Source organism: Scardinius erythrophthalmus, assembly GCF_964197995.2.
Source record: "Scardinius erythrophthalmus genome assembly, chromosome: 5".
Taxonomy (NCBI): domain Eukaryota; kingdom Metazoa; phylum Chordata; class Actinopteri; order Cypriniformes; family Leuciscidae; genus Scardinius; species Scardinius erythrophthalmus.
Window position 1 is genome coordinate 49,618,723 of NC_138225.1, and position 14,965 is coordinate 49,633,687.

Sequence of the window (14,965 nt, forward strand, 5' to 3'; positions counted from 1 at the left end):
AAAACAAAGGGTCCTATTATTTAAATGTTTACCAAGATTTTGGGAACAACAGGTCGTATATTGCAAGCACCAGAATAATTCTAATTTTAAAAACTTAAATACAATTCAGTGTCATGTCATGTCAAGGTCAGTTACTGGATTAAACTTAAATAGAAAAATTGGATGTGTAAAAATATTTTATATAACTATAAATGTTACTTGCTGCTCACAGCAAAAGTAATACAAACAGAATTCTTCAAAGCGCAACTGCCACCATTAACATCATATTTATTGTTATTTAGATACTCAATAAAACATATACATATATATACAATATGCAGGAAAACAGACAACTGCACTTTACATATTACTTTAAAAAATGAAAAGAAACAAAGAAAAAGGACCTCTGTAAATCTCCACGTTGCCATTATGACCTTCCATCCAACCTTTTTCAGGTATTTAAGGTCACCTGTAACATTATTCTAAAGAGTATAAGATTGCCTAAAAAAATGACATGTGCAATACCAATATTCTGGTTTCTATTTGATATCCATTTAACATCAAAAGGTTTCCTCTAGCTGTGCGGCATACCAGTGTTGAAGCATCCTGGGTGTTCAAGAAACAATCCGATGGGCTATGGGCTATTTAAACCGAAACATGGAGAATGCTGTAAACCTAATATACAAGTAAAGAGGGAATCCGAAAGGGTAAAGTAACCAAAAGCAGTGGAGAAATTCTGGGGGAGGGCCAGTGATCCGCATTAAAGCATTTTAAGACAGCATGAAAAGACATGGCACATCATTGAATTTCTATGAATCATGTTCTAATAGGATTCCCCTGACCACTCCCTTTTGGTTCCAAAGAAGGCAGCAAGCAGCATGCCTGCAAGGACCACATTTCAAAGCCCTCTTGTGTCCCTTGATGACAATAGAATTACCTTCCCTGAGGGCTAGAGGGTCAGGAAAAGACCCTAGATCTTATTCAAAACCAGGTTTTTTTTATTTTTTTTTTATAAGAGGAACAATAATTATTTCAAAGATGAAAACAATTTGACCTCCAGAGAGGGAAAAAAACTGGGTATGAGAGAAGCATAGAATACACAACAATGGATGAACAGAAAAGCCATCAGAATGCATAGACGTATAAAGTAATGTTGAGGTCTGGATCAGTACTGGTATACCATCATCTTGTCTTTTAATATCATCCTACAGTAAGTTCAGTGTAACATGTTTTTTCTTGTTTTGTTTTTTTTGTTTTTTTTTTCTACAAAAATGGCACAAATTTTCCTGACAAAGAAACACTGATTTATCCTTCCTCCATATATAAAAAAAGAAGTCTTGGTTTCTTATCCTCATCCTGGTAGTCAAAAGGTCTTCTTTTCTCTTGCTCTTGTTTCTTCAAGTCAACGCAGCTACGAATGTTCCGAACCGGTTTGAGATGTCCGAGTGAAGGGAACGCCAGGAAGGAACAGGTCCCCCGCGCCCCTTAGACTCCCCAAGTTCATCTGTGCAATGGACTGACAGGCACTGGAGATGAGAACCCATACCTCCAGTGGTCCCCGAGGAACCTGCTCCTCCTGTGCCTTTACTTTGAGACAGGTCTACTTCTGAAAGAAAAACACAGGGGGAAGAAATTCAATATGTTGATGTAACCATTACATTTGCAATCTATGTATTCATTTAGGTATACAGCACTTTAAAAGTGGCTTGTGTTGTGATAGGCCAATTAATCAAATGATTTTTGGCCACCACAATATTTAAATGTTTGAAATTTTGAACCATATACAATCCATCCCAAATGAATTCAAGTACTCGCATTGGCCAATGTTGGTAGATCACTGTCCCAGATTTTGACAATTAAGTGGTAGTGTATCAATTTCAAAATGCCTGTCAACAAATAAAAAGCCTTTAATGTACATTTTGTTGAGTAAATATTGTGTACAGTAAGTGTTTCGAGATTGGCCTACACATGTGTGTGTGTGTGTGTGTGTGTGTGTGTGTGTGTGTGTGTGTGTGTGTGTGTGTGTGTGTGTGTGTAGGCACTGGTCATTCTTTTTTTTTTAAGTGTCAAAAGTAAAAAAGCCCTTGTCTTTTCCAGGCAATTGTGTGAATGGTTTGAGACTGTGTATTTGAGAAGTGTGATCTTAAAATCCATCGAACCACATGCTTTAGCATTGGCTTTAGGACCCATTCACCCCGTTCCACTGCACAAAAACAAAGTGACCCTTCAGTAAAGGAGTCACAAAGCTCTGGGAAAACTGACCTTTGACTCTGTTTGACCTAATTTACCTGCATAATGACCCTTCTAAAGCATTGACACACAAGTCAACCCCCTGCCCCCATCTCATTTACTGCACAAAACAAAATCCATACAAAGGTTTATAAGGGTTGCATTTGAAATGTCAATACAAGAGAAGAAGTGATTGATAGACAGAGAAATAGAGAAAATGGCATTTCAAAACACTATAATTGTATCAGTTTTGTACCCAGTTCACATCTTTATTCAGATTTACATAAACATGGATATAAAAAAGCAAGTAAAAACATCTTTAGAAATTTTAGTTTTTAGTGTTGTAATTTACAACAGATAAAATCAGATTTGAATGCAGATATGGACAAGCTCTTTTTCATTTACTGTATATATATATATATATATATATATATATATATATATATATATATATATGCTACAGTGTTAGGAATGTAACACCTGTCCTTCATGTACTTCCAGTTTAACGGTATATGAACTGATTATGTTATAAATTTAACTGACATGGATAATGACTACTGACACGCCAAAGACATCTGAGGTAAAATTTCAAATCTTTAGGATAATCATTTTTAGGCTTCTGAATAAATCTACAAAAAAACTCAAATGTGTTACAATTATCCCTGCACTCCCCTACAGAGAAACACCTTTACACGCACACACACACACACACACACACACACACACACACATGCTGTGTGTCAGCCATTTTGAGAGACGGGCGCCTGGTCTCGCCCTCGAGCCTGTCTGGACCAGTACTGCAGAAAAAAAAAAAAATGGTAAGGTGTAGGGAAAGGTCAATAACCCGACCCCATCCCCCAAACCCTAAGGATAGAGGAACAAAAATAAAGGGAAAAGGAATCCAGAGAGGAGGGAAAGACATTAGTGGTAAAAAGAAAAGACAACGGTGGGACTGCATAAATGATGACAAACAAAAGATCATCGTATCTTTATATGGAGTCTTAATCTATTATATGGTGTGAAATATATACACATCTCCCCCACATCTTCACACGCCTAAGGCAATAACACATACACACACACACTTATGCACGCACATATTCCTATTCTCTTGTCTTACGTCCTGCAGAGTCTGCCAATAGTCCGTGGTAGCTGGGCACAGCAGGCTGGGCTACGGCCTGGATAAGCAACCAAGCATTCTCCACACACGCACACACACACACACACACACACACACACACACACACACACACAAACTGCTCAGCAGCCATCAAGCTTCCTGCTGCTACCCCCAACACACACACACAGCAATGTGAGAACTGTGCAACCCCAAAACACAGTCACACATTTAAGAGACTCGGTGTCTATCCCAAAACACTGCAACATAACAAACACAGCACACACATAACCTGACACAGCACTTTCAACATTAAATCCACACATATCATAACCCTTAATACATTTTTTTTTAAGCTGTATGGCAAAAAATGTATATTATTACAATGCTGTATTAATTTTCCTCAATCCTCAGAAAATGTCTCAGAAACCTTACAGAGATGACATCAGCGATATTTGCATGAATTGTGATTGGTCTTATCTTCCTTACGTCATTAGTCTCAAACAAAATGCTAACCTAAAACTATAATACTTTTTACTGGTATGTCCTACACAAAATGCAAATCTTGTTAATGTTGTGTCTGTTGATTTTGATCTAAAATATCACAATTATGAAAGATACATTTTTAATTTTGTTCAGTTTAAAAGACAATGGAAGAAAGCCAGCATATATCGACACACACAAAGTGCATCAAAATGTTTTCTTCTAACTTCTATTCCTTTTTTGTTGTTGTTGTTCAGAATTACTACAGATCTTGCAATCTACATTTTACTCCCCACACATGGTCCCATTAATTTCTGATCAGGAAATACTTCTGTTCACAGCGTAATGCACTGATTCAAGGACCTTGGGATTCCACTGAAAATATGCTAATTTTGATCTACATGCTGGATCTTTTAATTGCTATCCACAAGAGAATTTGCAAAAGACTTATATTTGAAGGTTTGAAAGCCTATATTCCCCTTCCTGCAGGAGTCTGAGTTCAGGCAGGCACAGTCTCTCTCTCTCTCTCTCTCTCTCTCTCTCTCTCTCTCTCTCTCTCTCTCTCTCTCTCTCTCTCTCTCTCTCTCTCTCTCTCTCTCTCTCTCTCTCTCTCTCTCTCTCTCTCTCTCTCTCTCTCTCTCTCTCTCTCTCTCTCTCTCTCTCTCTCTCTCTCTCTCTCTCTCTCTCTCTCTCTCTCTCTCTCTCTCTCTCTCTCTCTCTCTCTCTCTCTCTCTCTCTCTCTCTCTCTCTCTCTCTCTCTCTCTCTCTCTCTCTCTCTCTCTCTCTCTCTCTCTCTCTCTCTCTCTCTCTCTCTCTCTCTCTCTCTCTCTCTCTCTCTCTCTCTCTCTCTCTCTCTCCCTCTCTACCACCCTCCCCCTCCTCGAGAACACATACTTGAGAAACTAATACATGATTTACTGCTGCAATAATAAATCTTCAGCAAGTCCGGCTTCCTCTACTCCTCAGTAGAGGAAATGACATAACTGTCTGGTCTTATGTTTATATTTTAAAACATTTGTGGTCGCACTTTTATGTACTATGTACTTACATATAAAAAAAAAAAAAATGTAAGGTACAATGTACTTATAATGTTCATGTTAGCACATAAATTCATAGACAGGTACAGAACATAATCTAGATAACATTTATAGGTATATGTAACAAAGTATTTATCATAATATACTTAAAATTAACATTAAAAAAATAAATGTCCGAAAAATATCAGTTCTGCTGTTGTTCATAAAAACCAATAGTGACGTTGTACATGTTGTCATCATGTCACTATCAGTGTCCCAATATATAGTGACCCTGGTTCCTTACTGTCCTTACCAGTGGGCGAATTTGTAAGATATATGAATTGACGACCTAGGGAGCTGACTGAGACGCACACAATGAACCATCTACTACAATGGCCATTTACTTCTTCTTCTCTCTTTTTCTCGCTCCTAAAAGTTAGCAGCTCTAAAATCACAACCCATTTGTTATTTTTCCCTAAAATTAAGAATGAGTCCCAGACAACAACCAGCATCCCAAACGACATAACTCCCTCTAGCTGCCTGGTAACATCTTTAAACACACACACATGCAGTAAGAGGGCTGAAGTTAGAGCATTGGAAGAAGATTTGGAAAACATAGAAGAAAACAAAATGTAAGCTTGTATAATGAGGAAGCTTCTAGAAGCAAACTGAAGTATACAGCTTATAAAGGCAGGCTTTAAGTATAACTGTCACATGAGTCAGTATGTGCTCTGCTGTAGTATGTGTCCTGCTATTACTGGATATCCAAAAAGCTTTAAAAAAAACGTAAAGGTATTTTTATATGTGTGTGTGTGCGTGTGTGTCTGTGCATGTATTTTTTGGTCCCCATGAGGAAAGCAGCTTATAAATCATACCAAGTGATGTTTTTTGAAAATATAAAAAGGCAGAAAGTTTTCCGTGATAAGTAGGTTAGGGTTAGACTATACATTTTGTACAGTATAAAAATCGTCAAATCAAAATACTCTCTCCTGTCCCATCTTAATTTTCAGAGACTAGGACAAGAGTAAGTCATTAGCAGGCTTTCCACCGAAAGGCATAAATACTGAAGGGCTGTAAAAGTATTGTTTGGTTTATTTGAGGCTTCCAACATACCCAAAACAGGAACAATTATTTACCAATGGTGTGAATTTGGGGATATACTGGAAGCAAACAGTTCAGGAAAACAGCTGTAATTTTTGCAATTCCATTTGGTCACACCGTTGGGGAACAAAATACACACTTCTCCTTTAAAATCCTGCTGGATTTAATATTAAAATTGCATTGCTTATAATTTCTTTCCCATATTGCAAAAATAAATAAAAATAAATAAATAAATATATATATATATATCTGTATAAAATATATGTAACTATGTGCTAAATATATGTTATACACAGGGAAGCTAAATTAAATATATTTTTGAAATTCAAAATGTAAAATTTATTTCAGGGGCAAGATATTACATTTCTAATCTTACAGTAGCCTGCATTTAGGCTGTATGAAAAAAAAACCACCATTTAAAATTACATTCTAAAATACACTGATCAGCAACGACATTAACACCACCTGCCAACAGCTTGAACTTTATATATATATATATATATATATATATATATATATATATATATATATATATATATATATATATAATTTATTTTTTACATTATATATGTACAGGTATGTTAATGATTTTTATTCAGATGTCTTATATGTTCATGTACTGTAGATAACAAATAAAGTTTTTCTTTAAATGTGAAATAATGTTTTATTCTTGGTTTGAAAAATATGGAGGGCAAATACATTTTTAAAAATATATATGTTTTTGTTTAAATATATATATATATATATATATATATATATATATATATATATATATATATATATATATATATATATATATATATATATATATATATATATATATATATGTATTTATATGTATGTGTGTATGTATTGCCGTATGGGTTGTAATATTAGTGCAAGAGCATTTCCTATTTTCAGCCACTGATAAAATGATTGAAAAATTGGCGAATGAATAAGTTCTGGAGAAAGTCAATAAGAAGCAAGCTAGTGACAGAATGAGAGCATGGGTTGCCCTGAGCTGTTTTTCCATTTTACACTAAATGTGAATCACAGCTTTGTTTTGGGTGTTAGGAATGGAACGAAAGAAACAAAAAAGCAAGCCAGGGAAAGTAATTAAAATCATTCATGTTTTGCAACTTGTCACAAATGAAATAGTAAAATGTTATGCTTATACTCTGTCATGAGTTAGAAAAGGAAAATTCACTCTTTCCATTTGTCTACAAAAATAAGTGTACTGGGTGTTTGGTGACCAGTCGGTACTCTCCACCAATATATTAAGCCATTCCCCACAAAAGCGTGTGGGCATGTAAGGTGCACAAACAAACACAGCTGATTTTACCTTGTGTAGAACTGATCCATTTAAATGCATAAATATTGTCCGCATCTTAGAAAGGCGTAATAAAACCTTGCCTAACTTGCTCTGTCATTTATCATGTCCACAAAGAGTCCAGTGGGGGTCATTAGTACCATTTGCAGTAAACACTTCAGGGGGCCACAAGGAAATCCTCACCAGTAATGACTGATGACAACCAAAACCTCACACACAAAACCTCATACTTGCTGCTCAAGAAAACCTGTCACAAAAAAAAAAACTTAATATTAAGAAATTATAGTTTAATAATAATTAAGTTTACATGTACTTATCTTTTTTTTTTTTTTTACTGAAATATGAACCCAAAATTTCAATTAAGTTTTCTGATAATAAATATATATTTTAGATTGTACAAAACATATCCAAGATATCCGATGGGCCCAGCATTTTTAATTCTCAGCTACATCTAACGAGCAAAGGTCGCCTGCACAAAGGTTAGTCTGCACTAACAAGAAGGAGACCCGAGAGAGAAGCCAGAGAGACGGCGACAACCACAGAAGCACAGGAACACCAGCTGGGCCACTAAATGACCCGAAAATAACTCTATCAAAGCACTTATGGAGTTTGTATACAAAATAGTGACTAAGTTGCATTGTGATTTTGAGATCAGAGGACTCAACACTACTGGTGTTTGACAGCACAGAATACAGAACAAAGAACAAATATGAATATCCTGCAACCCAGTCAAAGATGTCCAATTTCAAATTCAAAGGTCCAATCCAAAATCCAATCCAAAAAGTGTGCTGGTATGTGTTATGCATACTTGGCTATAAAAGGTGTGGTGAAATTTTAGTGTGTGTGCGTGCATGTGTTTGACGCCTGTAAGGGCTGAGGATTTAAGAAAGGTTAAGAAGGATGTTTTGTTTAGATAATTTTCTAACATAAAACAATATTACATGAAAATGTAATAAAAAACAAAAATTTTATGTTAAAATTATTTTTTGCACATTATCAAAAAATGATGTAACCTGTTAAGATCTTTAACTCAAATTGTACTAACAATCTTATTTTTTAAATGTGTAAAATTACACATTGATGCACACAACACTGCCGCATTGCGCTGCTGCTGACAGCTGAATCTGAGTATATTCATAAGGTGATCTGTTATTTGTGGTTATTTTATGAAGACCTAACAAAAAAGACAGACTTAGTATATATATAATCAAACATATAAATATATACATTGAGGATATATTCCTGAACGATAAATTGAGAGCTAATACTAATTACTCACAGGAAATGTGTTTACTCTTATATAGAAATAAAAACAGTTAACTTGGTTAGCAAGTGTTTCAACACTTAACACTGAAATAAACTGTTTTTATTAAGTCAAAAATATGATCTGATATGACTGTACATTAGGTTACGCCAAGCAAAAATGGTTTTGGTCATATCTGCAAGAAATAGCTCCTTTAGTTCACAACTACACATTTTCACTTCGTACAGCACATTGCAATTAATTCCAAGGCGCCTTAAAATGATCTTGAGACTCGTAAAATAAATTACTGCTTCCTATAAATCCATATTAACAATGTCCTATAAGCACCTTAGTCACCTAATTAAAATTACTAGAAGCATTCATATGCTTTAAAAGTTAAGTGTTATAAAGGCCTATAAAAATGATGGTGTGAATGAACCTCTTATAGAATTTAACAGTCCCCTTGTGTGCTGGCGTGCAATGCATCCGATGCAATTTCACAAGCCGCAAACACTTTGTAACCCTTCTCTCATCTCTGCTGTCTACGCCACTCAAATGAAAATCTGTCAAGGCTGGTGATTTGTGCTAACTAGCTATCGATCGCACCAGCACAACGTGCGTTTACAGCTCGGGGGGCTGAATGAAAGGAGGAGGGAAAAAAAGGAGAGAAGGAGACTGCAAAATGAGGACAGCAATGCATAGTTGGTGGGGGAAAAGAAAGGTGGGAAATACTGAGAAGAAAATACAATGTTTTGCATTTGGTTTACACTGAGTGCATAGACAGATGCGCAACGAATCCTTTTGGCTGTGTGGTGGTGGATGCGTTTGCAAGAGATGGGGATGGTGCACTTGACAACACTGCATGTTAAACAATGGACCTTGACTTAAGGTTGCCTTCTCTGAAAGCTCCCCCCTGCACCCTCCCACCTGCAGTTAGCCCAAACAAAGGGGCACATAATGCACACCGGGGGCGAACTATTAACACGCGTGAAAGCGCACTCCGGCTGTGGCAATTCAATTATGCGTGTCCGTCCCGCTGCCTTTTCAGTAAAGACAATTACCGTTTTATATACTGATTAAACTAAAGGACAAGTGCCAAATGAAGGATGCACACATCAAATATATGAGCTTATGGTTTACATAATTATGCCGCTTAATGTCGATGTATAAGAAATGATTATTAATAATAAGTATTATTAGTAGTAATAATAATAATAAAAGTACTACTACTACTAATAATAATAATAATTATTATTGATATTAGTATTATTACACAGCTCCAACCTTCATTAGTTGTTCTAATGGTCTTTAGGTTCACACACATGGAACATGTATACAAAAATACATTACAGTTTAAAAAAAAAACATATTTAGTAAAAATATTGGCAATTCGAGTATTTTTTTTATAGAGCATATAAGAAAAATTCTTAAACTATTCTACCCATCAAAGAGTGTGTCAGAACAGTGGCCCAAAAAAGCCATACTAAGAACTCAATTAAAGACTTTTTTATTATTAATAATAATAATAATAATAATGGAAAGATTAAAACCATGTGGCTAGAACATATCAAGATGATTAATAGAGTTGTGAGTGAAGATCGAGATAAAGATCAACAGGAAATATTTCTAGGGATTTTTTTCTTTTGAGCCTCTGTTATTTAATGTAGCTTTTAATGTAATATAACTGACGAAATCCTTAAATAAATACTTGGATTTTACAAATGATTAGAGAGCCACTTGCTTTTGTTTTTCCTTAAGAAAATAGGTAGGTACTTTAGTAAATGAAATGCATTTAATACATAGAAATCATGACCTCATTTTTCTTTTAATTAGTTGTACTTTTATGAAGCTTTCATATTTTTTTCTCACAAAGCCATTTTATATGATACATTCTATTTGTGACAAACTATGTGTTCTGTTAAATTTGGTTTCCTAAATTTAAATTTATTTTAAAAATATATATATTTTTTAAAATGATCCAAACAATCTATATGTAATTTCCCTTTTAATAAAAATGTAACGGAGAGAAAAACTTAAGAAAGAGTCACATCATTGCTCTTGCTCAAAAACACTATAATGTAAAGGAGAGCATTTTTTTGCACGTATGCCTACATTAGTGTGTTTGTGTGTGTGTGTGAGCAAGACAGAGAGAGAAAGTGAAAGGCTATACATTTAAAACTGGGGGGGGGGGTACAAATATTGCCACCTCATACATTTTTATGGAGTGTTTTTACTTGCATAAATTCAAATCTATACTGTAGTAAAATTTTAAATATTTACCTTCTTTGATGGTTCCCTGGACTTTATTTTTTTCCCAAACAGACTTCTCCTCCTCTGAATCCTCAAGCAGAGACTTGTCACTGGGCACATACCAGGTGGCATGCTGCTCAGCCATGAGTGTGTCCAGATCAATGGTGTCCACGGAGCCCTTCCCAGCATCCGGGCTACAGCTAGAAAGCTCTCCATCTCCATTTTGACCACTGCAGTCACTGCTTTTTTTCTTATTTTTTCCAGCTAAAGGCTGGTCTTCTGAAATGCTGAACTGCTGCCGTTGAAGCTGGATCTGAGCCTGCAAAATTTCTAGTGGGTGAATTTCATCTTGGCCAGAGGTGCTAGAGGGCGTACGGGCTTGCTCCATGCCTGGTGTACCCGGATGGCTCACTCCACCAAAGCCATCCAATGTTGAGGTAGTGTGGTTGGAAAGGCCCATGCCTTGCCCTTTCTGCCCACCTATTAGTCCATTGTCTCTCTGCAACTTGGGCGAGCCTAACAAAGTGCTGCGGCCAGCCTTCACAGTGGATGGAGCATCTGAGCTTGATGATACCTCATCCTCATTGCTATAATGTGTGCCCAAGTCATCTGTAAAATCCATGCGAGGGGAACAGACTTCAGACTTTGATACACTTTGAATGCCACTGTCAAGAGATGACATAAGGTCAGCCTGATCTGCCAGCAGCAGGTCACCCCCTTTCCCCCATGAGGGAGAGGTGTGGGACTTCTCTTGAGGTGTGCCTGTACATCTCTCCCCGGCACCAGCTGCTGAGGCCACCTGCTGGCCGGGACTTACAACAGGGTTACTGTTTTCAGAGGGGAAAAATATCCCAGGGCTCACATGGCCACTGTCTTTTTTTCTCCTCCCTCTCCCTCTCCCACTCCCTGTCGCCGCCTTCCCCTCACTGCAAGGGGTAGTGTCCATATTGTAATTTGGGGAGAGGGTGCTGGCTTCCCCCTGCACCATTTGATTTTGACCTGTTGGTTTAGTGTTGCTATTTCCAGCTGGAGGCATTTGCCCATTTTGGGGGGAAGTAATGCTTGGGAAATATTCAGTCCCAGCATTCCCAGTGCCATTAACTGCACTATTATTTAGGTCCTGTTCTGTCTGACTCAGCTTTCGTTTCCCTTCTCCCTGAGTCTTCTTGTTGAATGTCACATTGAGGTTAGGGGCCCCCAGGCTGGCAATCATGTTCTGACAGGCAGTAGAGAGGGCTGCCAGGCAGCTCTGTCCAAAAACATTGTCCTTGCCAGTCGTTTTGCTAAAATTCCCTAAGGAGAGTCCACCAAGTTTGCTGACTGAGGAACGTTGGTTAGTGGGAAAGTCTGATTGGGATGTAAAACTCCCTGGTGAGGTGCTCACCCCTTGAGAGTTACAGAGAGAGGCTCCCTGTCGATTAGAGCCTCCATAGGGAAAAGAGGACGGACCACCCATGGGTGGTCCCGGAAAGTCATTAGGGCGCCTTTCTGATGGTGTATTGGGCAATCCAACACCTGTACTGGGTGACTGCATCTGTGAGAGGTTTCCCATGCCACTGTTGAATTGTGAATGGACGTTGGGTGAAAGTAAGGGCTGCACATGGCCCTCCCCCGGTATCCTCATCGGCTCCTGCATGCCCATTCCATTCACACCAGGTCTGAACATCATGCCAGGACCATTTTGCTGCATTTCATGAGCCCCCACCTCTCTACCTGGACCCATGCGATGGCCCAGCATTTCCCCAGGTGGATGCGGCCCGGGAAACCACCCACTCTCCAAAGTTATGTGTGGGTTCCGTCCATCAAAGTTCACCATCCTCCCACCATTTTCTCTCTCAAAACTCGACTGAGGCATGCCTCCCACCTGGCCCCCATGCCCCAGGGGCCCTTGAGGAACATCACTGTGGTGACCCAGCTGCTGTAGATTCGGTTGTCTCATCCTCTGCTGCTGACTCCGAGAGGCCATTTGCTTGATCATCGATGCTGCATTTTGTTGCTGCTGCATTGACTGCTGCTCAGGCCCTGTAAGCTGCAGTGATGGGCCTGTTGAAAAGCCATCCGTCACAGGGGGGGTGAACTCTCCTGGCAGGCCAGGGTAGGCTGCTGGAGAGAGATTATTCTCCATACCAGGCGGGTTATGCATACCACTGTTCCAACTGCCGCAACTCTCCCCACCATGAGTGGCATTTGGAAAATCAAACCTGGGCCTCTTAGCCATATTTAAATAAGGAGAATCAAAGTGTTGCAGCCTCTGATTGGAAGGCTGCTGGGGAGGGGGTGGCTGCTGTTGCATGTTGAACATGGGGTCGCCATAACTATGCATCCGTCTGTTCTCTGGTCTGTGAATAGAGTATTCAAACTGATTATGCTGGCCAGGCATCATGACGCCTCCCTCCTGCATGCTGGCATTTGCGGAACTCGTCTCTGATTGTGGGGGCTGTGGGAGAGATGGTGGGCAAGTGTTCTGTCTGCCAATCAAGCCTGGCTGCTGCTGCAAGAGAGGATGCCTGGATCCAGGCTCTATCCCCACTGGTATTTTGCGTCCACCCCCAAAACGTTCAAAGAACACATTGTGCTGGGCTGAGGGCTGCTGCTGTTGAGGGGGGGCATGGGGGTGTTCTTTAGAGATGCCCTGCATTCCAGGAGCACGAGACAACCCTGGGTTTCCAGGAAAATTGGGCCCTGGCACCTGACGCCCAGGCCCAAAATGAGAAAGCTGAGAATCAGATTCAGAGGGGGAGTACACAGACACTTCAAAATGTCCAGATGAGGGCTCATTGGAATAGTTGTAGTCCAGTCCATCAACACCACCTGGTGGGGGCATTCGTCTGGGCTCTAGATTGTGACTTTCTGTTGAAGAGGATGAAGAAGACAGGCCATGGAAGGAGGCAGCACGATTAGGTGATTGGTCCAGTGGGAGACATGGGGCAGGTACAGGGTGATTTCCGCTGGGGGGTCCATGGTGCTGGAAATCAGGCATGGAGCCTGTCCTTTGCTGCTGCTGGGACTGCTGCTGAGAGAAGCCATCTGCTGACTGCCCCTCAGAGAGTGGGTCAAACCCCTCCGTAAATCCTTGCTGGAGCCCCATACCGCTGTTGTAACCCATTATCCTTCCACTGTGTAAGCAAGAGGACCCAGGTTCAGGTCCAAAATTTCCACCAAAGTGCTGATGGTGTGAATGGGTTTGATGTCCATGGGGATTATTATGAGGTCGTTGAGGGTTAAAAAATCCATGCATTGAGGCCTGTTGTTGCTGTTGGAGATTCCCCACATGCAATTCAGAATGTCCTCGCTGGAATCCACCATACTGTTCACCTCCATTCATGTTAATGTTCATCTCAATCACAGGAGGCTCGTTAAGTGGGCCCATACCAGGCTCAACTGTCCCCTGTGGGCCTCCAGCATGAAAACCTGGGCTCTTGTAATGAGAGTTCATGCTTACTCTTGGCTGGTTAAAGTTTTTCTCAGTGGGGCCAAAATTTCTGTTATTAATCTGTGGACCAAACTGTTCCAGCCCAAACATACTTCCCACAATCAATCCCGCATGACAACCAGCTTCCCTGGCTCCACTGCAGTGTCTACTGTCTCCTTTATTTTCTTTCTTTGGCAAACTCAAGTAATATCAACAACAAGTTGTATAATACAGGGGTAAATTTCAAATGTGGTATTGCCATCAATAAAAAAAATAGGTTTGTAGTTGTAAACCACAGTAATGAATAATTAATTACTGAGAAAATCTATGATATTGTAAATGAACTTGAAATTGTAATACGAAATGATCTACAAAAACTTTAAAGTTCAAGGTCTATTCCATAATCTGTTCCATGTTGTTTCTTCACTGCTTTAAAAGTATTACATAAAATATAAAAGAAATACAATTATTTACTACGTGGAATATTTGCACTGAACAAACAAAAAACTTATTTTTTGCCGAAATTTTCTCTACATCACGGCAAAACCCGACTGCTATAAATACTACTCTCTTACCACAAAAACAGCCTCACCTGACGATCTGACGACAGCTACAACACATATAGAAAAAAATATAGAAAACATGTTCCGTCAAATCATCCTCCACAGACTATAATTCCAATGTGCTGTCAAATGTCCAGAGTGAGGTAAATGTTCTATTTAAAAATCCATTTTGAACGCATATTACAACACTTTCCAGGGTACCACAAAAATATCCAAGTCCACATGAATCCAGAACAGCGTATTTGGTATTCACTTTCTTTTAG

The 14,965-nt window shown here is 38.9% G+C and overlaps 1 protein-coding gene across 1 annotated transcript; it reads right to left on the reverse strand.

The window, feature by feature from the left end:
* Positions 1–248: 248 nt before the first annotated feature.
* mn1b (meningioma 1b) lies at positions 249–14,386 on the reverse strand. Its single transcript, XM_081365395.1, has 2 exons — positions 10,758–14,386; positions 249–1,585 (listed from the first exon to the last, which is right to left on the reverse strand). Exons 1-2 carry the CDS (start codon positions 14,248–14,250, stop codon positions 1,377–1,379), a joined length of 3,702 nt encoding a protein of 1,233 aa, XP_081221521.1. The 5' UTR covers positions 14,251–14,386; the 3' UTR covers positions 249–1,376.
* Between the last annotated feature and the right edge of the window lie 579 nt (positions 14,387–14,965).

Excerpts from the sequence above, each read along its gene's own strand:
- mn1b (XM_081365395.1), bottom strand. The coding sequence starts at position 14,250 with ATGTTTGGGCTGGAACAGTTTGGTCCACAGATTAATAACAGAAATTTT. Across the intron at positions 1,586-10,757 it reads CCAGGGAACCATCAAAGAAG|AAGTAGACCTGTCTCAAAGT; the intron begins GTAAATATTTAA and ends TTTTTCTTTCAG.